Here is an 18,106-nt window from a genome sequence, read left to right on the forward strand (position 1 = left end):
GGACAAGGAAACAAAATCATGTGCGTGTTCATTAATGCCTGCCAGCCAATATAGGTTCTTGATTAAGTGTATTATTGTGACACATAAATACACGCAAGTATATATAACTAGTTTCAAAATCTACATGACCTCTCTTAGCTTGTTTTTAATTCAATATTCCTAATTTCAGGCACAAACATACGTAGAAGGTTCCTCTTTATAAAATCCAACCACTAAGGCGTGAATTTTGTATTTAGGAATTTTTTCGGCTAATTATTTTAATTAAGGAATTAAAAGTTTATGATTGTCCAATTACAGTGATGATAAGATGAAGCGAAAAAAAATTATGCATTATGTTGTTAACTTGTTATGAAGCAACATGATATTTTATTAAATATTTAAAGCATCAAATTGTTTAATAATTTAAAACTTTAATATAAATGATTAAATTTTTATATAATTAATGAGTGTAATTATAAAAATAAGTTTAACAAAAATGGGTGGATTGGGTATTATTTTATAGTGTTAAATGATAATTTAAATTCTGAACTATAGAATCAAAAATAATTTATATTTAATATATTTTAAATTTTGAATAATTAAACTTAAAAGCCTCTTATCGTTAGTTCCAAATAAGCGTTGTTACTTTCTAAATAAAGGGCTCATCTTCACCGTCTCTCTCCTTCTCTACTTCTCTACTCCCTTGCTCTCCCTCCTCGTCCTCCTCCTCTGCTGACTGCTTCGTGTTGTTCTTCTTCTTCTTGTGGAGACAACCTCCCCAATGACATCCTCAACCAAGATGATCGAGACCTTGAATCCTTAATGCCTGAACTTTGTCTGCGAGCTCAGTGTTGTTGAAAGAATCAGCCACCATCTCCTGATAGGTTTCCGCTGCCTGACCTCTCCGCTTTCTTCTGACATTTTTGGAGGTTCCAGCCCCGACTCTTGCTCAGGTTACTGCTGTTTGGCTCTTCTTGTGGGTTTCCTCCGAGGAAGAGACTCTGTAATTTGTCAATTTAGATACAAACACCGAAATCAAAAAATCAAACCTTACCTGCATCGCTATTGAACTCGAGCAAGATAAGTAATCATTAAATACTGATATGATAATTGTGTAAGTAAATATGAAAACGAAAATATTATATGGGGTAAAGGTGAGATCGAACTGATTCATTTCGTTGGCAGTGTAGATGGGCGAGAACAAAACAAGCCGGTGTTGTAAATCCACTGAGCCGAGATGGACGGCACAGCTACGACGTCGTCTTGCTGCATAGCATTGATCTTTTGGTGCTCGTCTAATTGGGATAACGCCAAGCAGTTGGCCGCTACAGGAAGGAGGCTGCGCGTGGGGGAGATTGTGATGGCTAGAAGATAGACAAGACCGTGATCTGGACCTTGCACGAATAGTTTGGATAGAATCAAAGAAGCTCTCGCACATCGTAGTCCCAGCAATCCTCAGCCGTTGTCAACGATCAACAAGGCTATGGCTGGAGTAGTCAACGATGCAGCTCCCAGTGCCGATGTAGTCGCCGTTGGTGAACACCATGCTCGGAATGAGAGGCAGTCGGTGCATTGGAGGAGCACGGTAAACTAGCTCGTGGGGAGGAGAGAGAAAATGATTGTGCAGAGCTTCCAAAGGACCTGAAAGTGATTGCGAGGAGCAGAAGAGGAGTCTGCCTGATGAGTAGTGTCACGCCCCAAAAAAATAAAGTTGACCAATGCAGAATGCGAACCAGATCATATATCTCGTAAGTTATAAATTTAAAGTTTATTTTATTTAATTAAAATATACTCGATTTTATGCTGACATTTTAATATTATTGATATTAATTATATAATAATTACTTTAATATTTTATAAAAATTTTGAAAGAACCTCTTGTCTAATTAAGATTTTTCAAAAATTCTGTATCAAAAAAAAATTTTCTTAAACATTTTATCAATCAGGAGCTCGACTCCTTCCAACCAACAGACAAAATATATAATAAATTAAGGACTCTAATTATAAGTTATGTAGAACACCTAATCATATATCTCATGACATAATACATAAATTTCATCTTTACATTCATAAGATATATTTACAGAATAAGCCTCCATTCTGTTCCGCAAACACCCATCATTGGTGAGCAAGACGTACAAATCAATGATGCTATATGAGATCAACACAATTTTTCAGTGAATAACGTTTCAACAATAAATAATTTAACATGAATAAAAAAAAGTTTGAAATAATCATGTAAATTAAAGAGACAACAATTTTCCTAAAAAAAATGTATAATGTCAGACTAAAATGACTCTATAAAATTTTGAATAAAGTCTTAAACTATTGAACTATAATAGCAAATATTAATATCACTTGATTTTTAAGAAGTCACATAAATGAAATACATACTTGTAAATAAATTCCTATAAAATCACCAAATAATCATATTCATAATTATAGGAACTTATTAGAACAATTAATAAACGTGGACACATAATTCACAAGGGTAAATATCCCAAAAGCAACTTGTGTCATGAAGATAAATGTAGACACACAGTCCACGAGGGTAAGTAACCAAACGCAGTCGAAGCCACAAAATAAATGTGGACACACAATCCACGAGAGTAATGATAACCAAATACGGCTCAAAGCCATGAAATCAAACGTGAGTACGATGCTTACAAATAACTATCCCTCTGTTCCACGTGCGTTGGCCATCGCACGGGATTAGCACCTGCTATAAACACCTTGCTAGTTAGGTGTACCATGATGTGCCAATGGCTAATAGAACTTCCGTTAACAACCAGTGTTCTGTATAAAGTCCTTTCTTAAAATCATTTTCAAACATGTGAGAAAATCATCACTTTCAAAATACAATTCTCATTCTTAAAATCAAACTCGCATGAATACTTTTAAGCATTAAAACTTGTCAGAATAAAATTTTATATCCAATACTCATGCTTGCATTTATTAAATAATCAAAAATTACCAATACTAATGAAAAGCAATTTTATCAATCCTATTCTCATAAGCGGTAAAACATTCATATGTTATGATAAATCATTTTTCGCCACCATTGTAAAACTTAAAAATGAAAAAAATTTAATTAACAAAGTATCACTAATCAACATAATTATTATTAAAATAATCAATGTAACAAAATAAATTTTAATAAGAAAAATTAATTGATAAATTAGTTGGGATGCTATCCACTTACTTGAAGTGTGCTCAAGCACTAAAATTAACTTTTTAAAACCCAATCAAACCTTCCTTCCACAAAATACCCTATCTAATATAAAAAGAAAATTCAATGTCATAATCAAGTTTGATAAACTCTTTCCAACTCTTGTCAAATGCAAGCAACAAAACTTAATTAATATTATATATACACATAGTATAATTAATCACTCTAAATTCCAGTTTCTCATATCACCCTTTCTATCAAGCAACTCAAAGGCATTCCCAAATTAAATTTTTAAACATTATCATTTATAATTATTATCCATACAATTTTATAGAATGCAACTTGTCTCAGCACAATTTCATACTCAAAATTCTTCATATGATTCAAGTTAAATTCATGAACAATTAATACCCAAACTAAGTATGTACCCATTAGAGTTAATGAAATTTAACAAAAAATCATATTCGATCACAACTCAGCATTCCACTAAAATACAATCTCCTAATAAACTTCTTGTCAAAATTCCAAAACTACATTACTTCCAATATTCCACAATAAGGCTTATTTTCCCTCTTATTATTATTATTATTATTATTTTTTACATTCACATCCCTTATCACATAGTTCATCAACAACCATTTATTTTTATGATTTCAAAATTTCCTGTACAAATGTCATGCTCAAATTCCCTTTGTAAGTTTATAGAGTAATAGTACTTAAATTGAACATACTAATTGCAATGACCAATTAAAGTTAAAAAATATACAACCTAAGTAAAGTTTTTTCGTCATTATCATAAGCACCTTCCGAACACTAATTCTTAAACCCAAATCAAACTCCTTACTCTTTGATTTCATTTCCTAAAGATTTTCAATATAAACATTTAAATCAAACAACCTCTCAAATCCTATACCTACCAAAAAAAGTATAAATCTTAAATCCATAGGATTCAAATTAATTAAGTACCACCTTGGTCTAACATTAAAATTTCATCTTGAATCAACCTCTCATCCTTTTCAAAAATTCACGATAGTAGAAAAATTAAAGCTTCATCATTTTAGTCCTAAGATACGCACACACAAAAAAAATGATGAGAGAAAAGTAGACTCAAAATCTCTTTACCTCCGTTCACACTGGTAGACACTGAGAGGAAGGGACGAAGGCAAATATAGGGAAAAATGACATCCATCAAAATAGACCTCCTACAACCACTTGAAAGGACGCTGTAAACAGGGAGAAAATTTTAAACTCCCTTAAACCAAATCAGAGACGAGAAGCACGAGAGGAGGAGGAAAAAACAAATAGTGGCACACAAAAATAGCTAACCATAAGAACTAGGGAAAGAAAAGCTCACTGTGAGACTTCGCATCAGCAGCGAACGGAGCTATCGTAGCTATCAATGATGATGATTTGGTAGCTAGTGAGGTTGATTGATCCCTGATGCGAAACAAGGGAGATAATGAAGAACTCCAACATTCCCAAGTAGCAAAACAACAGAGGAAGGAGAGGAAGGCTCCTCGTTCATGATAGCCGGCGTCAACCAGTAGGGAAATGGAGGAGGTAAATCGGAGGAGTTGAGGACGTGCTAGCTGATTCTGGAGCTTTCGAAGAAAATGAAAAAAAAATGAGAATGGAAGAAATTGATCGTGCATTTTATCTCTATCACTCTGTTCTATTTTTTTTAATACCGAAGGGTAAACTTGTAATTTCACCCAAACACTGGAGCCAAATTAAATGAAATTGCACAAGATAGATTCGAACCAAGGACCTAAAGAAGTAATTGACAACACAACTACCACTAGACCAACGATCCTTCTTCTCTAAACATTTCCAAAATTAATACAAATATAATTAAAATACATTATTATATATTTTAAATTTTACTTAAAATTCTTGAGTATTACAAGTAGATCTCATACTTTTATGTTGATACTTCCACTGACGCTTTGGAGGGTCAAAGACAGAAGCTTGGGACTTGGCATCAAAGGCTTGGGAGCTCCATGTCGTCCTTCTACATTTCAGTGTAGTTTTTCCAAGAAATGAGAAGAGGGAGGAGAGGAGGAAGCCACCTGGTAGAGGAGAGAGTAGTGATGAGAAGGAAAAAAATTCTTGGGCCACCATTAACAATTAATGCACATTTTTTTAATATAAGGCCACAAAATGACTATTGTCTAGTTATATCTAAAGTCTTAAGGCTTATATAAATTGTGGGGTAGATTGTTAAAAATAAAAATATCAAAATCTTCATAAGATGTCTTGTGAAATAAAAAAATTAGCGCAATTGTTAGCTTTTATATAGACATAATTGAATGTGATCATCTCATCTCTCATGATAGAGATCTTCGAACTATATCCATGAAATCAAAGTAGACATTAATTTTGGTAAGATTCTCATTTCTACAAAGGTTGAGACCTTCTAACATTCACAGAGGCTCGACTGTTGTACTAAGGTGATAGCCTAGATTCTTGAAAAATCCTTTAATCTAGTTTCTTTTATCATCTCTAATAATGCTCTCATTAATAGCAACACCATTAGTATTAACTAAACTCTTAACATCAAGTCTAACCCAGCTAGGTTCATGAGAGCTCCATTTAGCTTCATATTTGTCATCATATTTGCTCAATTGGCTAATCTTGGCTTGAAGTTTTAAATCGTTTATTATTTGCTATGTACATTGACACACATTTTGAAATTAACAAAAGGAGCCACATTTGTATAAATTTAATTGTTGGAGGTTTAAAATATATTAAATATAAATTCAGGTTTCAAATTATTTTTAGACCTATAATTTAAAGTTTAAATTACCATTTAATCTTATTTTATATTTAGTAACTTCTCCTTTTAAATCACAATATACCAATAAGTCATTATTTACTAATTTATATTTCTAAAAAAGGTGGTTAAATATTGATTTTCTAAAAAATTTCACATAGTTTCAATCAAACCCTTGATTGAATTAAATATAATATTTAAGTTATTCAAAATACCCTCATTAATTACTTGAGTGGAATATAATAAAATAAAAATATAACTGAAAAAATAATAAAACACATCAAATGCTCTATATTTAGGACTAAAAAAAACTTCTAGAAAACTCCCTATATTGTGGTTTAGTGGGAGTATGATATAGATAAAATATACTCCTTCCAATCTAACATATAAGTATTTTCTCTAAACTAATCTTGATCTAAAATAGAAACTTAATATTTATAAAAAAAATTATTTTATCCCTTATATTCATTAATCTGAATTCTCATATTTGTGAAATTATAATGTTCTCAATCATCATAAATTGAAACTAAAAATAAAAAAAACCATATATATTTTTATAAGAATAAAAAATTTATTAATATACAAATTATTATTAAAAGCGGATATATGTGTAAAATGTGAAGGAAAAAAAAAAGGAACATCCATAAAAATAATTATTGAAAAATGACAAATTGAAGAATTTTAAAGCCTAAGCAAAAAAAAAAAAAAATTGAAACCTGCGTCCGACAGATGGAGAGGAAGAACGCAAGGCAGGGTATAAAGGATAGAAGAGATGAGGGATGAGAGAATAGATAGAGTAGGGACATCACAGAGAGAGAGAGAGAGAAGAGGGTAGGGAAAAACTTACAAGTAAGGAACAAAATGATCATTTAAGTTTTGAAAATGAGGGCAAAAATATCATAAGATGTAAATTTCCAAAAAATAAATAAATAAATAAACAAAGGAATAAAAGAAAAGGAGAGACATTCAGAGATAGGCAGAAAGAGGCTTCCATGAATTTTGATGGAATCTTGTGTCCAATAGAGTGGAGATTTGCTTGCACAAGTGGTATTTTCATTTCGAATTTCATTGCGAAGTTAGAATTCTATCGTACCGAAGGAGATTTCTAGAATCAGTGCCAAATTGGCATACATAAACCTAAGAATCGAAGTTATAAGGAATTGTTGTTGAATGGTCCCTCATTTTTTGTGGCACGTATGGATGGGATTTAGGTGATAGCTAGTGTTGGGCCGCTGATAGCAATAGCTGTGGTAATAAGTTGTATGTCAAGATCTATATAAAAAAAAAAAAAAAAACTAAACTGTATGTCAACATTATTATCCTTTAATTTTGACAATATATTAAAGTAAAGCAACAGCAACCTAACAATTTCAAGTAACCAATACAAATGATAGCCACTGTTTGAATGTTTGTTATTATGTAACCCATAGAATAAAGAACTTGATATTGTGGTCCAGAAATGTTGCTAAATGAATTGATATTAGGCGCAATGACCAGAAATGATGCCCAATGAAAGCAATTGCAAAGCACTTGAATGAAATGAAAGGCACAATGAAGGCATTATACAGTTAACAGTCTAAAATAATGCTTTAATCTAGTTTTCTAATTGAACAACCCAAGCTTGGCATGCCTTTCGACAAGTGATATGGTGTTCAATTCCGATACAAAATTGACAGCTAGATTAAACTTAACTAAAGACGAGCACGGCAAGGAACAGGATTTCGCAGATCAAGAACTGAAATCACACACCTGATAAATTTAAAACCAGCAATTGATTTTACAGGTTCTTGTGTTGACTGACGAGTCTTCATAGTTCATTAGACTGCAGATCTTAGGTACTATTGTACAATTGTAGTAGTACCTTGTGATATTTTTCATTCTCATTTTAGGATAACAACGAAACTCAAAAAAATCAACTGCGAACACCAAAGACCTTATAAAGCAGTGTCTACATTGTCAAACACAAAGGAATACTTCATATTTCATCAAATACCGTGTCCATGACTTGTTGCAGTGTAATTTTACTCCAGCAACACTCAATCCAAATTATTTCTACTCACTGAATCCTCGTGCATTACTTATTAACATGAAAGAACTTGACGGAAAAAAAATGAGATCTTATTAGAAAAAATGAGAATCATCCCATGTCCATATAACTCAGCTATTTATGATGATCGACACGTTTACCATAAAATGGACAGTGCTACAGGACCAATTTCATACCCTGACTAGAAAAGATTGAGCATGATATGACCTGTTCCGCGCCTATGGGATACAGCCCTTGGAGTTTAGACTCCAACAAATAATGTTGAACATGTATCAGTAAAATCTGTCGACATGGACATTGCAGAGCCTTTTCTCAGCCCTCCTCCGCTTTTTCCCATCATGAGGCAACTGCAAAAAGAAATGAAATTATATGGTGAGTTTCAAATTCAACAGAAAACCATCTACATCTGTGGGAGTAAGGCACGCTACAAATAAAATATAGACATCTTGAAATCCATTTTCTGTGTGGGTGATGGAGAATGAGAAAATATGAACAAAATACACAAGATTCGGCACTCCATTAAAGCACAGATGCTGCATCTCCTTGTACAATACACAATTATATTATTAAACCTAAATGGCACATGAACAACAGTAAATAGCCCATCTCAATTGCATGCATTGCATTGAAGTTGCTACCCTGCTAATTTTAATTTCAACTTCAAAGGAATCAATCAAAAGCACACTATCATGTTCTGTGATATTTCTTTTAGCTGTACCTCACTACTGAGAAAATGCGGAACCCTGACCCTTTTGGAGCCATCGGGTAGACGTTTATAAGGTGATAGGTTCTCCATAGCAGTAAAAGCATTGCAGACCTGCAAACAAAATGAAGACCAATGTTTGGTTAAATAAACTTGGTCTTAGAGACCCACAGAATTTCAAACCATACGCCTAAGTATATACTGAGATTTTGTTCAGGTTTCATCATATGTAGCTCATCAGATCCAAATTGCCCCATGAAGCTCCACCTTACAGAGAACCAAGGAGAATACCACAGAACAAAAATCATCGGACCTGCTTTCTTACCTGACTTTGAATAGCCCCAATTAGCATGTCCTGACAACCTGATGCATGCACGTTTTCTAAACTGGGGCACTGAAGCAACAATCTCTCTGAATAAATTTAAAAGGACAATTAATTATCGAACTTTTTATGAAAACCAAGTTGAATTTAATATGCAACCACTAAGAAGAGGGAAATTAAATAACTACCTGGGTGCAAATTTTTACAAGAATTTAGATTCAGATCATTGAGCTGCGGGCAGTTTAAATATAGAGCCTGCACATTAATTGGAGAAAAAGCTTAACACTAACAAGCTAGAGAAAGAATATGCAACAAACTTCTTCATAGTAGTGAAACTCACATCCAAGCCAGAACAGCCCCATAAACTTAGTTTCTTCAATCGGTTATGTTTGATAATTAACTTCTGATTCACAAGGTGAAGATTAGAATTGGATGTCTCCAGTGATTTGCAGTTGTTTTCATCAGCAGTTTGACTTTCGGAATTAGGATCACATATGGTCATGCCACAGTCCATAAGTTCAAGGAGTGGCAATTGAGCTGAAGCAAATTGAATGCCACCTAAAACATGTGCACAGCAGATTAGTGGTGGAAACTTGAGCAAATATTGAAGTTTGTGAAGAAATATAGGATACAAAAGGAAATTTACTTGAGGTCACGTTGGGGCAAAGGGCAAGGAGAAGTCTTGACAATGTTTCAGGGAATGTATTGCAGATTATCCCAATTCCACTGTCACTGATACTAGATCTGTTACAAAAACAAATTAACATATATAGTCAAACATATATGCTCACATTTGACTTTTTGATTATATTTGTGCACCATGCTGAGTTGCTACATATATTAGTTGTCTCCAAATTGAAAGCATCTTCTAAAATCCCCTAAAATAAAGGCAATTAGAATAAGGACATAAACATACCCACTGAGATCAAGCAATTCTAGATTTGGATAGCTGGAAGCAATTGCAGCAACTGATGCATCGGTAACTTCAGATCCAAGAACTAGAGAAAGCATTTGCAACCCTCTGAATGATGAAATATACAAACAATCGTTATAAGGCTTATTAAAGGATGTGGGTGCTAACCAATTACAACTGATTCAGAACATACAAAATAAAACGCACATAAACAGTAGTAAAGCTTAACAAAGGAAAGCCAACTCTATAACCTATAAATTACATATTGACTTACAGAATGGGCTACAATCGAGCAATGTGCTGAAAGTTGGAGGATAGGAATGGAAAGAATCAAATCCTGAACATCAGACCTTATGATACCATTGTACTTTTCATTGTAAAATTTAAAAGTATCAATAGATTATAAACACGCACAGCCACACCAAAAAATTTAAATATAGCTGATGTACTTTTTAAGCCTCGGACATAAACACAACTACGAAATGGATGTGCTTAATAAGTTGTGGAAAATCGTACTTTATATCAAACTGACTTCTTTTGTTATTAGCATTTACTTTTAGGCACTAAATATTTTATTTGTGATGCAACAAGTGTTATTGTCTTCACTTGAAAATCTTTAGTCATATGACTAAAGGTGCCAGCACGTGTATTATCGTCCAAGCTTATTGAAAAGAACACACACAGACACAGTACATGAAGTTATCTAGAAAATCAAAGCATTATTTAGTTCAATGAACCTTACATAAATGGATATTGTTTATTACAATTGGAAAACAGTCAGCAAGGCAAAGATTTTAACAAACCTCAACTGAGCAGACGTTAGAGCAAGCACAGCAGCATTAGAAAGCTGCATTGAAGCTATATGTATGTTTTGCAACCTCGGGCAAGTTCGCCCCAAATTTTCAACCATGGCAGTGATATCAGTAGTTTCATTTTCTTGGCGAGAAAATTCTAATGATATCTCTCTTAGCTGGGGACAATTAAATACCTACCAGTTCAATGTTACCGTCAGTAATTAGAGAATAGCTTATCCCAAAGACAAACAAGAAATTTTCATATGTAGAGAATGATCACACCTTACAAAATTAAGTTAGAAAAGAAAGGTAATCACCATCTTAGAAAGAGAATGGAGATCCGATAGCCAAAGTGTTGAAAGACTGGAAGAACACAGAACAAAACCCCCCAGATTATGACAACCTTCCATCTTGAGGCATTTCAAGCTTCGTTTATCAGCAACAAATCGACTTAATTCATCCCTGGATTTTTGAATTTGAACCATAGGGTTATTGATCAGAACGCCCAATGTAGTTTATTTATTGTGAACTTTCATCAAGAAAAGGAATAGAAATTAGGTTCAAGAATTTTGCAATGTAAGTTTGAATATCATTTACATTAGCATGATGGATATATGCAGGAGTAGGTCTTGACTCACTTAAACTAAATTTCACTCACTGCAGCCTTTTATTTTTCAGGATAAACTACGTGTGTGTGTGTGTGTAGACAACAGAGCTCAAGAACTGGAAAGCTTATTTCACATACAAAACAAGAAAAAAGGTACATTAGCCCAAAAAACAAACAATAGGACAAACTATAACACGAGTAATACCCATTGATCCGATTGATTGCAGTATTAGATGTTGACATATCCATAAACTCAAGATTGGGGCATGAGAATGCAATGCAGGCCAGCATGGTCGAATCTACATCGCTGGAAAATCAGGGAAATAAATCTAGAGTTAGGACACAGAACTGGTAATGGATTTTGTCAAGATAGCGTCTGCTAATATTGATTCCCAATGCAGTCATGATAATTTCCCCATTCACAAAATCCAGGCTTCATTAGATTAATTTTCGTTTTGCCAACTTATACTTTTTTTTTTTGTATGCATCTTTTGCGATATCCGATCACTAATTTCAGATAAATTTTCAATGTCTAAGATTCGGCAGTACAGTTCTGCAGATCTGGGTGAGTCTGTTGAATCAAACAAAATCCACACCTTTCCATTTTAAGAGAGAGCTTTACGACCCCCGGACACTTCTGCAGCATCGATGCAACAAATCCCAGCTGAACGCCTGCTGGAACCCTGAGTTTAAGCTCTTCCGCTGCCCTCCACAGCCTCCTCGTCATATCCCTCCATCCCTTACATACCCTAGCCGCTGACAACAATCCCGTCGGCGGCAACCTCTTCAGCACTTCCCACAAAAGATTTGCTGGCAACCCGGACGAATCCAGAACCGGCTCTGGGTCCAAAAATAGATCCGGATCGTCTCCGTCAGACAACTCCGACGGATCAAATCCGCTGGTATGGTCATCGACGTCATCGAATGATAGCGCGCGACGGAGGCGAGAGTAAGGCTGCCGGGGCGGCGGCTGACGAGCTGCGCTGACAGATGAAGGGCCGGAAATGGCAGAAAAACTCGATACGGATAAATCGGTAGGAGTAGTAGCAGGGGCAGATGTGGGAGTTCTGAGATGGCAAACATGACCCTTCTTAGGAAGACCGCAGCGTCCACAGTTATAATTGCCGCGCTTTTTGCCGCGCTTGACGTCGGGAATGACACTGCCGGCGCCACCGGGGGTGGCGGCGGTATGGGATTGGGGGTGGTAGTGTTGCATAAAGAGAAGTGAGAGTGTTTGGAGAAGGTGAGGAAGGAGGAAAAAAATGAAGACACCGAGAGAGTAAAAATAGAGAGGTGGGGCGGGAGACTTGGCGCCATTTTCATGGCTTTTTTCCTGCGTTGCGCGTTTTTTAATTTTGGAGCCGCTCCAATTTTTTTAAAAAAGAAAATCATTGCGGGTTCAAAAACATCGTGTGATGAGGGGTCAATAGTCCAAAACTCAAGCAGCGTGAATGTGATTTTGTGAAATCAGTTCGGATCAAATAATGAAAAATTCGAAAACTCAAAAAATCTACTTTTGTGGAGCCGATGGATTACAGTATTAAATACGTTTTGAAAAAATATTAATTGTGTCCTTTTTTAATTTCACGGCATTGATTGATTGATGAAAATAGGTCGACGTTAGATTCATGTAAAATATAATTTAAAAATTTGGAAAAATAAGCTTACAGGATATCAAACTTGTGCTATATATTGCCTTCAATTTATTCCGCTAATGTTCTGGCAAAAAAAAAAAATATTTCGCTAATGCAATGATGTAACCGGCACTGATAAATGTTTTATGAATAACTATAACTTTGGTTATACAATTCATGGTCAAAAAAAAAAAAAACTTGGTTATACAAATGTCCCGGGTATACAAAATTTAATATAATAAATTGATGAAACAGGAATCAATAGAACACACGCATTTTGATCAAATATTTCAGGCCAAAAAAAAAATATTTTGATCAAATATATATATGTATATAGCAAGTAAATATATATAAGATATTCCCATGGTGTTCAATTTGGCCCCAACACACACACACACACACAGGTATATTCCCGTAGAGGACAAGTAAAATAAAATGTAGACGTGACCATTAACTAAGTATATTGAGGACAAATAAATATTTTTAAGATTTTTATTTTCAAAATGCATGACCAGCTGAGTTAATTTCACTGGCGTTTTGCAAAGCTTCTTTTCACTTTGACACCTTCAGATAGACAGTAAATGAAATTGAAGTTGATTGTGGACAATATTATAGCAGAATTATAAGAATAAGCAGTGGGTTTTATTACTATGAGTAAAACTTGTTATAAATTTTATATTTTATATCATTTGATAACAGCAACAATAATAACAGATATTCATATATGTCTGCAAAATAGTCAATGCAAGCTGTCAGAACTAAATAAATTTAAGGGAATCAAAATGCGATATGCAATATCGGTGGCCACAATTTGCCATGTTTCTAATTTTCTCTAATGGGGTTTATACTTTCCAACGTTCGACGACATCAAGATAGTCGTTTTTGTTTCTTTTTTTGTTTCTTTTCTTTTTGTCTTCGGCGCAAGACGTTGGTTGATTAATCTAATTAATCAGACTACCCTGGACATATGAAATTCTACGTCGGTCGTAAAATAGCGCGTGTCTCACGAGGCAGTGAAATAGGCTCAACGGTCAAGCGAGGCGGACAAGGTGCAAACGACAAACACTCGGCAGCAGGTCTTAGAGAGATCAGCCCATTTTAAAAAATGGCATGTTCAACAGAATCCAATGTTCCAGGATTAAGTAGTCCTATATCACAACTGTCGATATCGTATATTTCCTGGAACCGGGAAATGGATTGACCTGGCTCTTATAGATCTGTCCTCGTGAGTTTAGACCTATAAGTTCAGTTTCCTTAAATTTGAGCACGCTCTATTTTACGTTCACCAATGCCATTCAAAGTAGCCTCAGCATTTGTTTGTTTAACATCCCAACCTACCTGGGATGTTAAAAGCGCATTAAGCCTTATTCGGGGGGAGGTGGAGTGGATGGACGTTGGGGGGAGTGTAACATTTCAAAAAATTTAATATAAGTTAATTAAGTAACTAAGAACAAATTAATCATTTAAGAGTTAACTCAAATTAGATATAGTATACAAATGATTAATGGGTCAACTGAACTGTAATTGGAGCTTAAAATTAAACTCTATGTAATATTAGGTCACATTTGTGTACAATTAGATTGATTATATCTCGACCCTTAATTTATGACATTTGGCTGCAACCAAAGGTCCCTTGGCTATGCCAACACACAACAAAATAAGGTCCACAAGGCATTTTTAAGTCAAAATTTTGGAGAGTTAGGGGGCATTCGAGAGGAGGTTGAGAGAACTCTGATAGGGTTTGAAGTTTCATCCATCAAGGGCTATTTGGAGTTCCTAATCCCTTAGGTAAGCTTCTATACTCCCTCTTCTTCCTTCTTGCTCCATATTCTTGTCATCTTTTCGGGTGTTCATGCGAGAGTTAAAAAATGGTGGAGTTCTAGCCATTGATTCGACTTTGTGGAAGTTGTTAGATGTTGTTTAAGTTATCTAATCAATGGATTATGATACTAAAGATGATTTAGGGTTGTTAAGTGGGGTTTAGAGTAAATCCTGGAGCAAATTAATTAAGTTAATAGTGGTATTGATTAAACTGATAGGAGTTTAGGTGAATTAATGTAATATAAAAATGGGTTTAACTATGGATACATGACCATAGCGAAATTTTTAGGCTTAGCCTTTTGTTAGAATTAATTAAGCATAATTAGTCATTGATGACAATTGATATATTTGATTGTAGATTGACCGTCGTCGATGCTATTAAGCTTATTGAAAGCTTCGTTTGATATTTACAAGTACTCTTGGTTGATATATCAAGAGCTGAAGTAACCGATAACATAAATCCTTTTAGATACTTATAATTTGTGATTATGAGTGTTATGAATTGCTTAAAGTGTATCTTGATATCAATTTATTGTGTTCATGTTTTAGAAATGGTGTGAAGTAGGTGATTTTGACATATGACGCTATGAAATGCTTAAATATGACAAATTGTCAAAGTCAAGCATGTTAGTGATTGTAAAGTTGTTGAACACGAGTTTGTAAAATTGCATGTTAAGAGCATGAATTATATATTAGCATGATCATGATTGGGTGGGAGTTTACTCTAAGGAGAGTAGAGAATTTAAATCCACGCAGTAAGCCTTCACTGTGAGTGGTCCTAAGGGTTAGTATGATTATATATATAGTGTATTATATTGTTGTTGTCCTCCGGGAGGTGGTATAGGTCAAGCATTGCCTTTTATCACCAGTTGCTACGAGGAATGGTGTGGGAGTCGAGCATTATAACGCCTGAGAGACTTAAGAAAAGGGGAGAATTCATGGTTTGATAGCAAGGGTAAGAGCCTTTGCCTGGATGACCCCTCAATATTAGAAAGCATAGGTATTACAATCATATAGGCTAGTCTTATTCCTAATTAGTGGCCTATGAGTTTAGTTAAAGGGAATAAGGAGAATGATAAGGTGGTGCATCAATCATGTGTTGTATATATTATTTTAATTGCATGCTTAAGCATCTTTGAACTATTGTCTTTGAAAATATGCCCACTTTGCATGCCTATTATTGAGATGTTTTATATGTGCTTGGGTTTTGTTCTTTAGTTATTGAGATGCTTATCTCACCTCACAGTTTTATGTTTAATAGGCAATGACCAACCTAAAAGCAAAAAGGAGGTCTTTAAAATGAAAGATTGTGTAGTTAATTATAATGTCTCTAATTTTATGTTTTTATGTATAATTATAGGTCTTTCATATCGGCTTAGGTCAATTTGAAGTCCACTTGTATATCTGTGGTTGTGAAATAAGGGTGATTTTTGCTCTACTAGGGCACGATTGCCTAGAGCTTTAAAAGGATTTAGAGCTTGGAGATCATTTGTGGTAAGCTCCCTAGCCTTCCTTAATACCATTCTACCTATTTTTCATTGAGTTTGACGATGAATTTCATATTAGGGTTTCCTTATAGGGTTGAAGATTCAAAATTTTAGGCATTGTTGAGGTTAATGGAAGTGTAATAGGTGTTCTAAAACATGATTTTGGGGTTGAAATTTGAATTTCATGATTATGGGCTCAACCTTAGATTGTTATGATTAAATTTGATTGCTTAGAGTAGAATTAACACTTACTAATTTGTTATATTATATGCTTTTGTGATTAATCATGTGCAGTTTTGTTGAAATTATGTATTGTGTGGAAAATACCACTTTAGAAAAATGTTCGTTTATTGTTTGAAAAATTAACTGCCAAGTGAGGTATTAATTATGCATGTAAATATATGTTGATATGAAAAGCAACATATTTTGTCTAGAATATTTTTTGTCTAGAAATATCTTTTGCCTAAAATCTTGATGCATGACTTGTCTAGAACCATGCTTCATTCTTATTTATAATTTTAAAGCAGATGATAAATTTTGAATATTGAATTTAAATGGGATCCCATTAGGTTCACTTCATTACTTTTATTTTCCATTAGTTTTTTTATTTAGGTAACCTATTTATTATAAATTACAATGATAGGCTTATTTTGCCATTTTTAAACATTTTCTACCATGGTAGATTATTTTATACCATGATGGTTCGTTTTAAGAAATATTTTATTATAAGAAAAACTCTTTCTATAATGATAGACTTTATAGAAATGATTTTTATTTTTAATTATTATGGCAGTCCCTTTCTACTGTGGCAAGGTTTTGAAAAACGTGATTTGCTCTTTATTACCATGGTAAATACATTTTTTATCATGGTAAGTATTTAACAATTAAGGATTAATTATTTAGTTGTGTTTGGCGAAACATAAGAGTGAAATTTTGAGTGTTACACTAATGGCTCGTTGGTAGAAATTTGAATGCTTGGTTGGTGTTTCAAGAAGTTAAATTGTGAAATTCTGCTCTTGGATGTCTAAATTCTTTGTCTAATATCATATTGATAGGAAACTAAAGCCATTAGTTATATTATGAAATTGTTAACATGTAGATATCTAGAACACCTCAATCGAAAGTCCAAGTCAAAAGTTATATACGTTGAAAGTTTATAATTAAGAGCTATTATGATAGTATTGGATACAACTTACAGATAATTTATTGCGGCCTAATGGCATCAAGAGGACTTTTGGCTGCATCTTAAAATTGTTGGCCACAGACTAATGTCCTCTGAAGGTGCCTTAGTTGCGACTTAATGTTCTTTGGTCATAGCTAAGCCCTTGATTATGCATAAAACCCTTATTTGATTCCTTTTTAACTTATTTTCAACTATAGTTGGTTTCCATATTTTCTAAATACTTTTTAATTTGATTTATAATGATTAAATGACCTTTTAAACTTGATTTTGATTTTAAAATAAACTGGGGATCCCATTTCTAAAGGGATTTATACTTAACCATTTTCTTTAGAAACTTTCACTATAATCAACCTTATTTACCATTGTAACTGTTTATAATGCTTCTAACAATTTTAATTACCATGGTATGATCTTATTTAATGGTTAAGCAGTTGGTATTAGTAAAGGACTATTGTAGGGAGAATGAGTGTTTTCAAGGAAGCCACTTAACGGAGCTTTCTATCGAGCATTTACATCTGGTGGTGGACATTGGAAGCACTTAATGCTTTTTAAAACTTTTATCAGACTTTACTCTCTTCATTCATCCTCAAATTCTTGATCTTTGCTTTGTCTTTAGCCATTTAAGAGCATGCCTTCACTAGTTTGAGCTCTTCACTCCTTCTCATTAGCACATA

At 33.9% G+C, this 18,106-nt stretch overlaps 1 protein-coding gene and 1 long non-coding RNA gene across 3 annotated transcripts; one reads left to right on the plus strand and one right to left on the minus strand.

Annotated features, from left to right (window-relative positions):
* Positions 1–687: 687 nt before the first annotated feature.
* Positions 688–11,910, plus strand: LOC129301721 (uncharacterized). 2 transcript variants are annotated; one of them, XR_008591094.1, is made up of 3 exons: positions 688–932; positions 1,170–1,727; positions 11,845–11,910. It is a non-coding gene; the product is annotated as an uncharacterized LOC129301721 (long non-coding RNA). The 2 variants fall into 2 exon arrangements; XR_008591088.1 differs by lacking the exon at positions 11,845–11,910 and adding an exon at positions 5,109–5,359.
* On the minus strand, positions 8,018–12,598 carry LOC129301637 (F-box/LRR-repeat protein 17-like). Its single transcript, XM_054940245.1, has 11 exons — positions 11,904–12,598; positions 11,513–11,614; positions 11,018–11,162; positions 10,710–10,894; positions 9,910–10,014; positions 9,640–9,737; positions 9,334–9,551; positions 9,182–9,248; positions 8,997–9,082; positions 8,687–8,785; positions 8,018–8,315 (listed from the first exon to the last, which is right to left on the minus strand). Exons 1-11 carry the CDS (start codon positions 12,521–12,523, stop codon positions 8,241–8,243), a joined length of 1,800 nt encoding a protein of 599 aa, XP_054796220.1. The 5' UTR covers positions 12,524–12,598; the 3' UTR covers positions 8,018–8,240.
* Positions 12,599–18,106: the final 5,508 nt, after the last annotated feature.

The sequence above is a fragment of the Prosopis cineraria genome, unplaced genomic scaffold, assembly GCF_029017545.1.
Source record: "Prosopis cineraria cultivar Desert tree isolate PC_DT_omini unplaced genomic scaffold, ASM2901754v1 PC1, whole genome shotgun sequence".
NCBI lineage: Eukaryota > Viridiplantae > Streptophyta > Magnoliopsida > Fabales > Fabaceae > Prosopis > Prosopis cineraria.